The sequence below is a fragment of the Colossoma macropomum genome, unplaced genomic scaffold, assembly GCF_904425465.1.
Source record: "Colossoma macropomum unplaced genomic scaffold, Colossoma_macropomum, whole genome shotgun sequence".
Classification (NCBI taxonomy): Eukaryota; Metazoa; Chordata; class Actinopteri; order Characiformes; family Serrasalmidae; genus Colossoma; species Colossoma macropomum.
The window spans coordinates 7,582,802-7,597,500 of NW_023494791.1; the positions used below are offsets into that span (position 1 = coordinate 7,582,802).

The 14,699-nt window shown below is 43.1% G+C and overlaps 1 protein-coding gene across 2 annotated transcripts in view; it reads right to left on the reverse strand.

Annotated features, from left to right (window-relative positions):
• Positions 1 to 1,198: 1,198 nt before the first annotated feature.
• meis1b (Meis homeobox 1 b) overlaps positions 1,199 to 14,699 on the reverse strand; it is a 76,045-nt gene continuing 62,544 nt past the window's right edge. Inside the window, exons 10-13 of one of the 2 annotated variants that reach the window (XM_036573741.1) lie at positions 7,942 to 8,000; positions 6,929 to 7,018; positions 6,248 to 6,341; positions 1,199 to 2,007 (exon numbers count right to left, since the gene is read on the reverse strand). In XM_036573741.1, coding sequence (XP_036429634.1) covers positions 6,283 to 6,341; positions 6,929 to 7,018; positions 7,942 to 8,000 — 208 coding nt within the window. In that variant the 3' untranslated portion in view covers positions 1,199 to 2,007; positions 6,248 to 6,282. The remainder of the gene's footprint in view (positions 2,008 to 6,247; positions 6,342 to 6,928; positions 7,019 to 7,941; positions 8,001 to 14,699) is intronic. The other variant, XM_036573742.1, reaches the window with a different exon arrangement.

Genomic DNA, 14,699 nt, shown 5'->3' on the forward strand with positions numbered 1-14,699 from the left:
AAGCACTCTCGAAAAGCTAACTTTACAGGCCTGAAACACAGCTAAATGGCTACGTAGCCATAAACGAACAAGTGGCACTCCACATTGTTTTTTCATGTTTAACTATATGACTGCACTCCTGCATTTGCCTTATCACCTCTTATTACAGTTAATGAGAGACACAATGGTTTTGAAACAAACAAAAGAAATAAATAAAATATTTATAAAATGTTTTATAGCCTCAGTTTCGCCTTTTCTGAAGATGCAGTGTTGGCAGAATTAAATTGTAGTCTACACTAAATGAAGCCTGGCCTCACACTGTGCAAAAGTCATACCTAAGCAAATTGTTTTAAACCATTTATCTCAGCAGTGAGCATGATTTTGCCACTGAAAACTCTATGCAACATTAGAATAAATAGAAATAAACAGTAAAAAGTAACAAGAATGTCTTGTTTTCAAAAAAAGTACTTGATATCTTGTGGGCTACACAGAAAGAAGAACACGGGTTTGGTTCCAGGTTTCTCCTCAACGCCCTCAGCCACTGCAGAGATTTGTTAAATTCCATCAGCAGCACTCCTGATTTAATTTAATGGAGGACTGATTAGCCAAACCACCTACTGGATGATAACTATAAATATTATTGGTCTGCCAAGATTTGGAAATGGTTAAACAAACACACTGACATGCATAAAATCACTACTAAGTGTATTAATATTGTTTGTATTTATTCTAGCATTAGAGTTTTTCACAGCAAATAAATGCTCACTGCTTACATAAGCCACTTTTTAATATTGTCTCAGGTGCCTAAAACTTTTGAGCAGCATATTCAGCATAGCTAATTTGCCCTTACAGAGTCTCTTTGTACACCAAAATATGTATTAATTTACAAAATCTCCTAATCTGTAAAAAAAAAAAAAAAATCTCAAAAGTCAAACAAGCAACAGGAACATGTTAAACTATTATCCCTCAAAACCAATTTATAAACAGTAAGTAGGACTTAGTAGGTCTCCTGTTTGCTGGGATATTAAGTTGGACAGTCTACAGTCTTCTCTAGTCAGTGAATTAAGATGACGGAAGACATGCTGGTTTGTTGGTCACAAGCCTTCTGAATCTTGGTTTGTTGTAAACTTTGGAGCAATATTTATTATTATTCTCAAATGTCCCGATCTGTCTAAATAAAGCCACCCTCTCACAGCAGAAGAAAAAGGTCTAGTAAATAAACGCTTCAACCAATTATTGATTTATTCACATATTTTTTTTCTTTTTAAACGCAAGGTGATTTAGGGAGGAGGTCAAAAGTCTATGGAGATGGCACACACATAGTGTGGAAAGAAAAAAGTTCACATCCTTTTTTAAAAAATCTATTAGAAACAACATAATATGCAGAACAATACGATAGCATTTACAATACTTAATTCCCAGTTCTCATATGAGTCCAAATGTAATTTTACAACAGTATACAGATTCTCCTCCTCCCTCCCCCTTAGGAGCTGATATAGTAATAATTTCAATCTTTCTCTTTCTCTTGGTTTGATTCTTGGCAAAGGGCACATCCTCTGTAAGTGTCCCGTGGTGTGCAGACGCAGGCTTCTTTCTCAAACCGAGTCCGCGCTTAAGAATGAAGAGCCTCCTCAGTTTCTGCAGCGAGTCAGCATGTAATATTTGCTGGGTGAAGCACCAGAAACAAACCAATCGCAGTTCCCTGTCTCGAGCGCGGCTGTTTCGAGGATCCGTTGGTAGCAAACTACTGGGCGTGGATGTCCATGACTTGTCCGCCCATGGTGGGGTCTCCTGGGGGAAGCATGGGGGGGCTGGAGGCTGACATGGGCATGGCAGGGTGGGGCGGTCCTCCATGCATCAACATCGCTGAGTGCTGGGGGTGTCCAGGAATGTAGGAACGCATGGGAGGCCCAGGCCGCAGCTGGCTGGAGTGGTGGGGGAGCTGGGGGCCGCCGTAGGCCGGCTGGCCCATGCCCATGGCCATCGGGCCGCTGTGAGACAGGTAGTCCCCTGGCATGCCCTGCAGACCTGCGGGAAGCACAGAGGGATCAGTTAGCGAAACTCAAGTTTCAAAGACTTACACAGGGCACTGTGACACATCGTTACTACTTACATACTCAAAACCAAACCTTACAGTATCCAAGCTGTCACTGAAGCCAAGTACATGACTTATAATCCAATTCTTTAATCCCAACAGTAAAATTTGTAATCACATTTTATTTTGATTGTCTCTTGTGGCTTGTCTACAATTGCTGAAATTGCTAAAAAAACACTGGCAAAATGCAAGTTGATTATCAACAACATTAGGGTTGGTGTTAGGATTAGGAAGGGTTAGGGTTAAGACTAGGATCAGAGAGGCTTAGATGTTAGGGTTAGGAAAAAGTTAAGCCATAGATGTTGAGAGTTATTAGTTTTATTTTGATATATGACACAAATGTAATGACATCATAACTTTATCACCACTGTTACACATTTTATTACATTTATATTTTTGTAGTCTGCACTTCTGGCATTTTTTGTTCACAACAGTAACTTTTCATAAAACTCAATTTACATTCAAATATACCCTCATCTATGTTTACAAGCATAAAGATTATCTTGGCTTGTTTCAGTGATAAATATTTAATATTAAATTGCACTTTGCTTTCGTTATCACTGGCAATAACCACAAAAAGAGTTGAACTGAATAGATACTTAAGTTCAAGACGAACTGAGCATCTGCAAAGCATCTACAGGTTAACACCAAATGAAATGTTCCAAATATGACTCTATATTTTGGTATCTCAGTAATGTGCACTATGTGATTGGGTTATCTGGGTTATTGTAAGTGTGTAGTGTTGTAGCGAAAGCTGTCCTCAGTCACAAACAAGGGCAGTGGAATGAGAGGGTTCATGCAGTGGGTCTGTCTCCAGGGACTGGCTCACTGGCTTTAGCACAGCACTCTGCTGCTGCTGCCTTCACCAGGGAGCCGTCCCCAGTGCAGTATCCATCCGGCCTGGCCTCAGCCACAATCACACCAGCTCAGTCAACTGGAAGGCTGCCCTTCACTAAGGTCAGCCCGAAGGACGGCATGTATCTGTTGTTCAGCCTGATCTGTTAATCTTATATTCATCTTAAAGAGGAATACGCTGGCCAAATCCACATAATTACACTCCCCATGGGACTTTCTGATAAACTAGCATATGAAGTGCTGTCAGTCTGAGTGAAATGCAGGAAAAAATTGTTAAACAATGTGACTAGAGCGTATTTTGAACAGCGTTACTTGTTCAAAATCAAATACACATTCTAAATAATCCCTGTATGAGGCGATGGCACAGCAGCAAAGCAGAGTAAGAAATTGTAAACAAAAAAGATGAGGGTCCTTCAGGTTTCACGCTACACCAAGCTTCATAGGAACTCACATTAACACGTTGCTGTTTGTCTGAAGTGCGAGCCAAGTCTTCAAACATCAAGCTTTCGCCAGAAGAGTTCATAACAATGACAAATGAGGTAAAATAAGCCATCCCTTTATGCCCTGCACCGCCTCCACTTATCTCTCTTTAAACACAATAGGCAAAGGTCTGCGGCTCATGCCGAAACTGCCACAGAGAAACAGAGCTATTGTGCTCAAATTAAAGAAGAAAGGTGAAAATTGACAAAGGGTGTCACCTGAGAGGCCTCACCTGGGCGTGCGTGAGTGTGCCGCTAGCATAAAGGCCACTGGACCCATAGCAGCCACGCAAAACCCACAGCCCATACACTGGAGAGCCAAGTCATCTCATTAACCAGGGCTGCTCACTTAACAGCTTTTGGACAGCCATGTATTTTCCCTCGTCTGTACGCGTATGTGTTGAGCAGAGCTATTTAGCACTTACAGGGACGACCCAGGCTTTTTTTGGGGTCATCAGTTGAATTTGAATCCAATCTTTAAACACACTGTTTTGTGAATTGTGAATCACGTGGATGGAAAACATCCAGTTTCTTAGAAAGAAAGCAATGGCTTGGGTCGAGAAAAGGGCACATGCTGCAAATTGCACTTTTTTTTTCTCTTAATAAGCCAATCAATACATTGAGTCTGGTCCATTTTCTGAAGCGCCACGGGACTGAATCAGCTGGGGGTATTTGTGTGTAACATGCGGGAGCCAAATCCACAAAGACCTTGCTGCTTTTTTGTTTTCATTACTTAAAAGTAAAAGTTCAGGCCAGTGAAGGATGGACGGGGGGAATCTTGACCCTGTGGAAGGTTAACAAACTTCGGCTTAATAATTGGGAGGAATGAAATCGCAGACAAAGGGATCTCCAGCAGAGTCAGGGTTACCAAGCGAGCTCACCAAAGCATACCAGCGGCATCTGGAGCTGGGTGGGGGAAGGGGAATTTAACATTTTTTGTCTACGTGCCCATAATTAATGCTTCCTCTGATCACCATTGTCTCGAAAATATAATTTCCAAATATGGGCCACCCTCGGCTAATTTCATTGAAGGACCACAAAGGACAGTTTAAGGGGGAATGGACATAAAACAGTGGTTCCTTCAGCTATCAAAGACTCCCCCTCTCTGTTCTGCTTGAGTACCCAGGCTGGATCTGCACTGACAGGTGTATTGTTTCCAAGACCCATAAGCTCTATAATCATGGGTAGAAAGCATAACGCTCTCACTAAGTCGGTTTAATTGGCTTTGGTTTTAAGTAATGTTGCAGTGTGACTGCTAGGAACACCTTAATTTCAGGTCTTGGGACTCCCTGGCAAATAACTGCTTAATCTTGCCTTAAGGAAAATTCCCCAACTAATGAAAATTGCTTATAAAAATAATGAACCCTTGGTCTCTTAATCAAATAAGATAACCTTTTTTTTTGTAATAACCTATTAATTTAATTGGTCATGAAGAATAAAACACATCACTTACATTTAATTGACCTAGAAACTAAAGTAACAATATTTAAATTAGACAAGCTAGGAAATTTCAGTGATGAAGCCATAAAGACCAGGCATTCTCAACCACCGCGACATATTTCTGTCACACTCTGCTTCTCTTCCCATATTGTGTCTCTCTTTCTCTCTCTCTCTCCCTTCAACCCATCTCATCTGAGATTCCACACACGGCCCAATTACAGAATTCAGCAAGCAAATTGAGGCTGTTTAAAGCAGGTTGCTCGCCAGTCTTCTGGGAACTATGGCAGCTGCTGGAACGCCAGCGTTTGGACACGAGGAAACACTCTCCACACACACATACTGTCTCACACATACGCTCACAATGACAACAAGCCGAGATGGATGGGAGCCTTTAAATAGCAAGGGCTGCATTATCATAATGTTTCTCTTGGTTCCGAACAGTAGAATCTGAGAAGCGGGAATATTTTGGACAACAGGAGCATTCTGTGCATGGCTGCATTAATGGTCTCTATTTTCGCATACTGAATAAGTCAAATCCATTTGTCACAGTGCTTGTGATGGCATATTTAATTTGGATATAGTCAATTAGGCCGGGCTAAGCTGCGTACCCTGCTGAGCACACCTCCATTTTGCACTCCTTCACTTCCCCTCCCTTCGCCATAGGTAATCCTATTAGGACGGGCAGACAGGAAAACGGTAGACCGAGTCAGGATCGATGGAAACACCTCCACCTTCCAACGACCCGTGCTAAGAACGCTTTCATGATTTCGAAAGATCTGGTGGCGGGTTTTGGCCGAGGGGCTCGCGAGTGCATGTCGGTGAGCTGCCGTACAGGTTAGCGTATTAACGGAACTCATGCATCAACTGCAGAGAGACAGATTTATGACACGTTGGGGACATGCACTTTCCTCTCGCTGCACTGCTGCAGCCTGCTTACATTTTTGCCAATCAGTCTGTTGCTATGGTAACGTCCCACCAGCCCCCACCCCCCCGCCTTCGTCCAAAACCTCAACCTCAATCCCCCCACCCTCAACTCGCCATTCCCTGAACCAGTCCTCCCTCCCGCCTCTCTCTCTTTCCTCTTTTCCCATTTTTCCCCTCCAGTGCGATTTCTATGCACTGTTTATTCATGTGGCCAATAAAACGAGCAAGAGTGAAAGATAGTAAAGCCTACAGTTGTACACAGACACTTACACACAGGCTTGATCAGAGTCTTATCAGCAGTGACAGACTTTCAAGCAGACTTTTAATGTTTTAATTACACCAGTAGAAACACCAGTATTGTTAGTATTGGAGCTTGTTAAAGCACTGACACAAAATGAATGAATGTATGTGTTTCCCCCACTGTGGAACAGGATAGATGTTAAAAAATGTTTTGAGGCCCCGTTTTTGTACTTACTTCCCCCATTGCTTTGCGATTGGTTAACTAGAAGGTTACATGTAGTGCCACTGTCCCTCCATGCCCATATTCATGCCCATCCCACTCATAGGCCCTGGAAGGAGAGAAAACAATCGGAGAAGAATGCCAGAAGATGAGAAAATCAGACCGAGACTCAGACAGGACAGCAGGACAGGAATCAAAAGTACAATTCCCACATTTACCAAGAGGAAACAGAAAACTAAACAGTAAAAGAGAGACAAAATAAGCAAACCAAAGTCAACAATAAGATCAATGGCTAAGTTGGAAAGTAGTCTGGCTTTGGGCAAATCCTATAGCTTAAGAGAGGAGGAGGAGGAGAGGAGTGGGCAGGGGGAGGGGGGGTGAGAGTTAGAGCCAGAGACGATGACCAGGAACACAGAGTGGGAGGGGGTGCAGAAGAGGCTTAGGGACACGGAAGGGAGGGAAATTCTGGGAAAAGGGGATGAGACACTTGAGAAGGTAGCGGCTGAGCGACAAGGCTTAGGAAAGGGGGGAAAGAGAGAGAAAGGGGTGTAATGAGATGGGCTACACCTGTGCCACTGTGAGAGGCTGGCCTCTCCTGGCCAGACTGGGGAGTTTGGCAGTAGTAAGGCAGGAGAGGGGGGGTTTGGTGGGAAGGTGGGAGATGGCGGAGGAGAAGGAGACACGCCAAGGTCTTACCAGGTGGTCTGATTCCCATGTGCTGCTGGCCGTCCATCACGAAGCCTCCCATGGGCTGACCATCTGGGTTGTAGGGAGCTCCTTGACTTACTGCGGGAGGACGGGGGAGGGCACAGGACAGTGGTCAATTAGTGCTTTTAATTAAGTTTCCATCGCTTAACATCATCTGGTAACGGACGCGTGGACTAATGCTTCTTAGCTCTCTCACCGTCTTAGGCGATTACGCTTCATACATATCAAATCAAACTTACAGAACTAAGAATGGACAGAATCTCTCCAGAAATCTGACAGATGACGTTTAAGAAGCTGTATAGCTTTCTGAATCAACTTAACAACGCATTTAGTTTTACTGATAACTGGTTTAGACTTCTTAAAAACCATAAGATAAGCTAGAAACTCCATTTGTTTTCCTTGTGAACTAATGACTGTACTTACCATAAGTATATGCTGTGTTTAGGGCCCTGGACAGGGCAGTTTTCAATCAAAAACAACAGCTGAGCCTTAGTGAATGCCTTTGAACTGTCCCCTAATGCAACTCTGCCCTCTGAACCCCATTACAGGTAATAAACTTCCACAGGTAATAAACAGTCCACAACAAGCCATGCACCAGGGGGATCACTCATGGTAAAACGGGGGTGAAGCAAAACAAATTCACCAAAAATTATTAATATCATCCTTCTTGGAGATTTTATTTTCTTTCGTTTGACTCAAACCAGTTTTAGATCCAGGCAGAGAAGCAGTATTTTAGAATCTGACATCTCAGCCGTCGTTACGGTTTCAATAGTTTAATCGATTGCATCTATTTGCTTCTTTCCTTTTTCTTTTAAGGGCGTTACATGGTGGCCTGAGTCAGCATGATTAGTGCTTTGGGTTAATTGGATGGATTTTAGTGTTCAATCACTCCTGACATCCAGGCTGGGCAGTGTATTTACCGACGGGCGAGCCTCCGGGTGCATGGCTGAAGGAGGGCTTTCGCCTGCGTGACTTGAACACAGTTACTATAGGGGACTTGCCTGCTCGGTTGGACTGGTCGATCATTGGCTGCACTATTCTCCTTCTCGCATTAATGAACCTGGAAGAGACAAAAAGAAAAGTACAGCACACGGTTAGTTCAGCGAAAAGTATGGCTAGCATAGTGCAGGCTGTAGACGGGGTCTGCAAATTTAGTGTGCGCTAATGACACTCACAAACACACTGTCAAAAGCCCAGCCTAAAACTGTCCAGACCAGCCCGGGCAGCTAATCGGGGAAGGTAAAGAAGGAGGGATTATTTTCCTTTTCCTTTAAGTCCCCGGGTTGGAGAGAAGGGAGTGTCACGGTGAAATCACCACCAACAGAGAAACGTATACTGAACTCACAAAGCTTAGCGGCTTGTACAAACTTGTACGGCTTCAACATACGCCACCTCAGAAAAGCAAACACAGCTAATCCACCAAATGGCACTTTTCTCTCACTCTCTCTCGGCATGTTTCAGAGATATGTTGTTTTTTCCTTCTTCCACTTTCTGTCATTACTTTACAGTGAAACTGGTTCATGTGTTCAGGCGTCAGGTTGTATAACATAGTTGGCATGTGTGACAGTGTGTGAGTATATGTGGGAAATGTTCTGGCAGAAGAATGTCACATCATTAAAGAGCAAACATAAGGCAGATTCTTTCTTTTTCGCTTCTTCACGAACAAGGCAGAAATGTAGGTTCACTGCAGGGATTTGGACTGGGCCTGCCTTGCTTTCCCTGTATTTCTGCCAAGTGTAAGTTTCGTGAGAAAAAAACAACAACAACAACAACAAAAAATAGTGTCTGGCACCCTATGGTTACCACCCAGCCTCGGCACTCCAGTGCCCATCGCCACTACCGCCCTACTCAACTTAAACCCTCTGAGTTGACCCCCTGACCCCTGTGACCTCCAGGAGAGCAAGCTCAGGGGTTCCTACTTGATTTATGTCCCCCTGCTGTTGCCACAGTTGGACACTTCCATTTCATCCTTTGAGGGGGAATTAGTAGACTTTTAAGGAAACAATAGCTAGGCCACTCTTTTCAGCAGCACGAGGGGTGGAGAAGAAGAGAAACAGAAGAAGAACTTATAGAAGAAGAAGAGTTAAAAGAATTTACAATCAAAGAGCAATTTGTGTGCTCATCTGCTAGGATCTCTTCACTAGAACACCTCTGGTTCCTTTAAATCCAATGCGCTACATATGAGTTATTCAAGGCTTCTTTAGTGAAGGCAGTGATTACATATAGAACCATAAAAACCATGATCATTTTGGGTGTTCACTGTGCCATTCTAGTTATGCTGCAGTTGCCTCCACAAAGTTAGGATAGTTAGTTATTACTTTCTGCAATGTATAGTATTAATACAATTTTATTTTTTTTTATTTATAGCACATTAAAAAAAATGAAAAAGTAGATGTAAGGAGATGTAAACAAAGTCTTTCAGAGTGGTTTGATATAAAATGTTCATTGTAGAAAAACTTACAGATTCAGATTTTAGATTTCTCCGATTTTCAGTGGTGGTGATAGGAACCAGGGGTCACAATGTCTACAACCCAAATACAGCCATTTACTATCCAAAAGCACCAGTGAAGCTACATGTGCTTTTTGAGTTTTTACACGTAATATTGATGATGGTAAAACTGGTAAATCTGAAAAAATGTTTTCTTTGGGGACTATTTTGCCTCAGAACACCCTTCATGCACCTCTCCCCCATAAATGGATGAAAATAAATGAGTTGAAATATATTTTAAGCCAAAACTTTATCATTTTAAAACTATTTAAGGCATCAAGCAGCATTTATCTAACCATTTCATGTAATAACTTCCTGTGAGGGAATTTTTAGAGGCTGTAAAATCTTCAGACGTCTGTTTCCTATCACCACCACTGTGAACAATTCTGACTCGGTAAGCTTCTCTTGAACTTACATCTGAAGCATTTATGTAGAATTTAAAAAAAAACAGGTGTAGTTCCCCTTTAATGGTCATTACTGGGTATTTTGATAGGAAAAAATACAGTTATAATTGGTAACAAAATTGAATCTCTATACTGAATATGTATATTATTCCAAATATTGTTTTCTTTTGTGTAATACTGTCATATAAAGTATGAGATATCAATATGAAGGTAGGCCTACTGTGTTTGCTCATTTTTACATTTAAATTGCTGACTCTCCCCCATTTTGTCAGACCAAATTTGCACCCCTGATTTATAATAGTTTATAAAATCTCCAGGATGAGGAACCGATTGATCGAGCCTTTTTTTGATACTTTAGAATCATTTTTCGCTGAGAGTGTAGCCTGCATGACTTAAGAGTCGTCTGTTTTTTACAGTTATCACTGGTATCGCTCGCCGACATCAAACATCGTCTTAAAACCTATGAAAAAGGGAGCAGAGGAGGAATGTAGCAACATGGCAGTGCACCATCAAATGAGGGAATGTCTGGAGTTTTATCGTCAGCAGCAGCAGTGCAGAGCAGGGGGAGTCGTGGCCTAGGCATTCCTTTTATTGCCTTCTCCTCTCGGCCTCCATCTCTGGCTCCGGGGTCAGAAGCGGGTCACCACTGTCTATCCGCTGACCTCTGTCGTTCACGTCTTCCTTGCTTCTCCCTCCCTCCCTCGCTTTCTGTCTTTCTCTGTCCATTTTCCCTCACTTGGCTTCTGCTGTTCATTTTTCTTGGGAGTATTTTATTTTTAAAAGGTATCTAAAGCTTCCTCTCCCAGCCTTGCCATATCTAAGGCCAGATGCTCCAGAAGACTGGAACAAAGGACAAGTGCTACACAATACCAGGCAGGGGGAGGGAGGGAGGGAAGGAGAGAGAGAGCAAGGGAACGAGGGCGGGTAAGGGAAAGGAGGGAAGTTGGGGGTGGGGGGGGGGTCTGTATGAGTTGTGAAGAGAAAGAATAGTCATGCTCTGCTCTTTGCGCGAGGCGGACGGTTAAAAAAGGGGGCCGAGAGAGAGACAGCCGGTGCGCTAGAGCCGCCATTACTCCATTAGGAGTAAAAAGTTCACCTCCGCGCGACCCCGCCGCGCCATAGGGCCGCGTTTACGGCCTGTTCAGTTTCAACTTCCCATCGGCACACAATGAAGGCCGCTATTCAGCCCGGGCTGTGGACAATGGGGGCCTATTTTGGAGCAAAACGCCACCGGTGGCACCTCTGAAGTCGGGTGAAAGGAGTAGAGGGTGAAAAAAAAAAGACAGAGCTTAGAAAAAATGACTGAATTAAAGCCACTTATGAGTCAAATGAGGCACGAAAGAAGCCCAGCCTTTTCTCCCTGCCCCCTCCAACTGAACCGCTTCTCCAAAAGTGAGTGTTTGTTCATACTTTTTCCGTTGCTCCCTTTACTCTTTCACGGAGAGAGTGGAACTGATTGCTGTCTCGTCTGCCGGGGCCCTCATAATATCCCATTCTCATTACAAACGCCCAGGTGTAGCCCAAACGGCACGTGAAATGGCCAATTAAAAGCAAGAAATTGTCTTTTTCATCAGCTGCCTTTGTTGCGTGACCAATTAGGGGATAATTTAATAACCGTTGCTGGAAAGATCCAGATTGGAGATACAAAAGGTTACATCGCGGCGTGTCTATCTAAATGCATATGAAGTAGGCCATTTTCCTCAGCAAGCCTTCTTTACTCGCCTCGCTGTGCTCTCTTCTCTCTCTCTCTCTCTCTCTCTCTCTCACACACACACAACCTAACCTGAGCGCAGTGTGCGTATGCATGACTACAGACGACTAAATTCACTCATGAAATCACATTTCAACCCACTCAGCTACATTTACATGTATATTAAAATTCCACACAAGGGCACATCAGTTATGCCGGCAAAGAAGAGGAATGATGAATCTCCTATACATGCCACAACAACAACAATAACCTAAAAATAAAAAACAATATAGAAAAAATCATGACAAAACAAAGGATACAGTTTGCATACGTAATGCAATTATCATCAGGTTGATCTTTCGGTGACACGAGGGTGGAGACATTCTAATTAGGGAGCAGTGTTGAGAGATCATTGGCACAATTGAGCACAATTGTACTCCACATATACGGACACATGCACCTCCCCCACATCACACCCCTCTGGTGAAGCCAACTTTATTATCCACGTCTCAACCAGAGATCCATTTACTTAAGTAATTAGTTACTCTAGTCTTCAGTCACATGTTGGCATGCCTGCAGGCAGATTGGAGAAATAAGAGCATCACTCCTTTTATTCTAATCTGAGACTCAAAGTCATAAAACACTCTACGGCTGCTCCTCCCCCCCTTTGAGTCAAACTGGGGTCAGTCTCTCAGCCCTGCTTGTGTTTAAATAAACCCGTCCAGCTGTTTGCTGCACAAATTCCATTTACACTCCTGCCACCCCGCTCTCTCTCTCTCTCTCTCTCTCTCTCTCTCTCTCCCTTTCCCTCGCTTGCTCTCCCTCTCTCTCTCGCCTACACTTGCCCTCTCAGCGCACATACACAAACACATGCATGCAAGCACACGCATGCACGCAGTCAACACATGGACTTCTATCATAGCAAGTAGCCTCAAACAGGCTTGGCTGCATTTATGACAAATACACCTCAGAAAGCAAGCAAAAAGCTGGCCATGAAGCTGGAGTTATGGCACACGTAGGCAACGTCAAAGCTGATCGTGTAGCGGTCACCTAATTGTTGGTCACTGCAAAGCAAATTTGTGTGCATTTTACATGCTTACAATGTTACAGATGCTGACTTGACCTCCTTGAAAACTTTAGGGAGAGCTGAGAGCTTCTCTGCAGGCCGGTGCGCTGTCCAGCCGGGGTGAGCTACTATGGCCCTGTCCATGAATGAACCAATGGAAAGTGTCCAAAATTAGCTGGAATAAAATCTGGTAACACTTTATTTGGATAGTCCACTTTAGATGCTTTGAAGATACTTTTCAAGTTACATTTAACTACATATCTACTAAATGGACCATAATCTTCTTTAACTCTAAACCTGTCTCTAATCCTAACCCTAACCTTAACCCCAAACCTAATCCTAACCCTCACCCTGGTCCTAACCCTAACCCCACCACAGTTTAGAATCAACCGAGTTTTAGCAGATAGTTAGTTAAGAATTTGAACATCTGTAGATCATCTATAGTGGACTATACAAATAAAGTGATCCCTAAAAGCTTGCTACATTAACGGATGCTAACTCAGACCTCCCTTCCTCACCCATAACTATGTATCTTTACAAATCACTTTCATAGTAGTTACTGAATAATTACTATTAGTTATTGATCATTATAATAAGCTTTAATACTAATGGCTGAATGAGAAGCCAGACATTTGAGGAGTTGAGGAGTTGAACACTTTATTGTAAGGCGGTGTTCATAATGCTACATGACACCTACATAAGCCCTTCATGATAACTGATGTAGGCCTACATACACATGTATAAACACTTATTCCAGTAGCTGCTATTTATCATAAAGGTTGCATTTGCCAACTTTGATGATGTTTTTAGACATCAGGTTGTATCAGGACACTTTTTTGGGTGAAATGACATTGTATTGAATGATGTTGGTAATGACTTGGCTTGCCAAGTCAGACTGGATGAACATTTTCTGTGGCCTTTAGGTGAACTGACTTTCATTTTATTATTTTTAAGATTTAAACTGTGCCACATCATCAGCATTATATTGCTGTGGTACACACTAAGCTACAAACTCATTTGTTATGATGTGCTGTGTCATTTCACACAAAAAGTGCCCAGACACATCCCAGTGTCAGAAAAAAACACTAGTATGATGTTAACTTGATATCAAAATTGGCAAAGGCAGCCTTTCTGGCAGATGACGCCTACTGGAATAAGCCTTTATAAATGTTCATGTAGGTATGAGTCAATTGTCATGACGACCTTATGTAGGTATCATATCATATCATATCTTTATTTTTGATGTTTTTCAGTTTTTGATGTAATTTGAAAATGCCTGTTGTCCTTTATATTGTGTGTAAGTTTCATGATGATTGGACCAAAAGAAACGGCCCAAAATCACTTGGAAAAAAATCTGGTTTCATTGACTTACACTAAAAGTAAAGTATGTTTTTTCCTTCTACTGTAAAGTTACCATTTTGGTGATACAAGGTTTTGTTCCGGCAGCAGTGATATAGTTTCATGAACACAGCCCTATAGTAAAGTGTTACTAGATTGTTTTCCTTCTACTATAATGTTATCATTTTATCTTCTTATGAAAGCAATAATATGCTGTTTTCCTCCTACTGTCCTACTGGCCTCTACCTGCACCCGGTCACCTTTCACTAAGACAAGAGCCAGCCAGTCCATCTCTCGCCGCTGCTGCTTGCCCATTGAAGTAGGGTTTTGGCTCCCCTGTGCCTGGGGGGGAGCGGACCCTAATTCCCACAAACATTACGGGGATTACCTGGCTCCACTCTGCAGCAGCTCTACCTCTGCCCAAAGAAAACAGTGCAGATGTAGAAGGGGTTCGGCCTAATCTCCACTGTTTCGGCGGGCTGTTATTATTCCATCAACCCCCCCTTCCATCCTCCACCACTACCAGCACCGGCTCAGCCCCTCTCACCAAACACAGTTAAAACCTTTCCATTAACAGAGCTGTGAAGCTGCCACTAAAGCTGGTTTTTACAGCGCAGGGGCCGCCGCCTGGGGCCCCTGGGACGCACTTTATAAACATTCGGTCGGCCGGCCGGGGAGACGGATAGAGAGAGAAAGAGACGTAGCATGGTGAACTGAGAGAGTAACCAACAGCGTTTAAGCTTACAGACCCGACCGCCGTCTTCTCAGCGGCA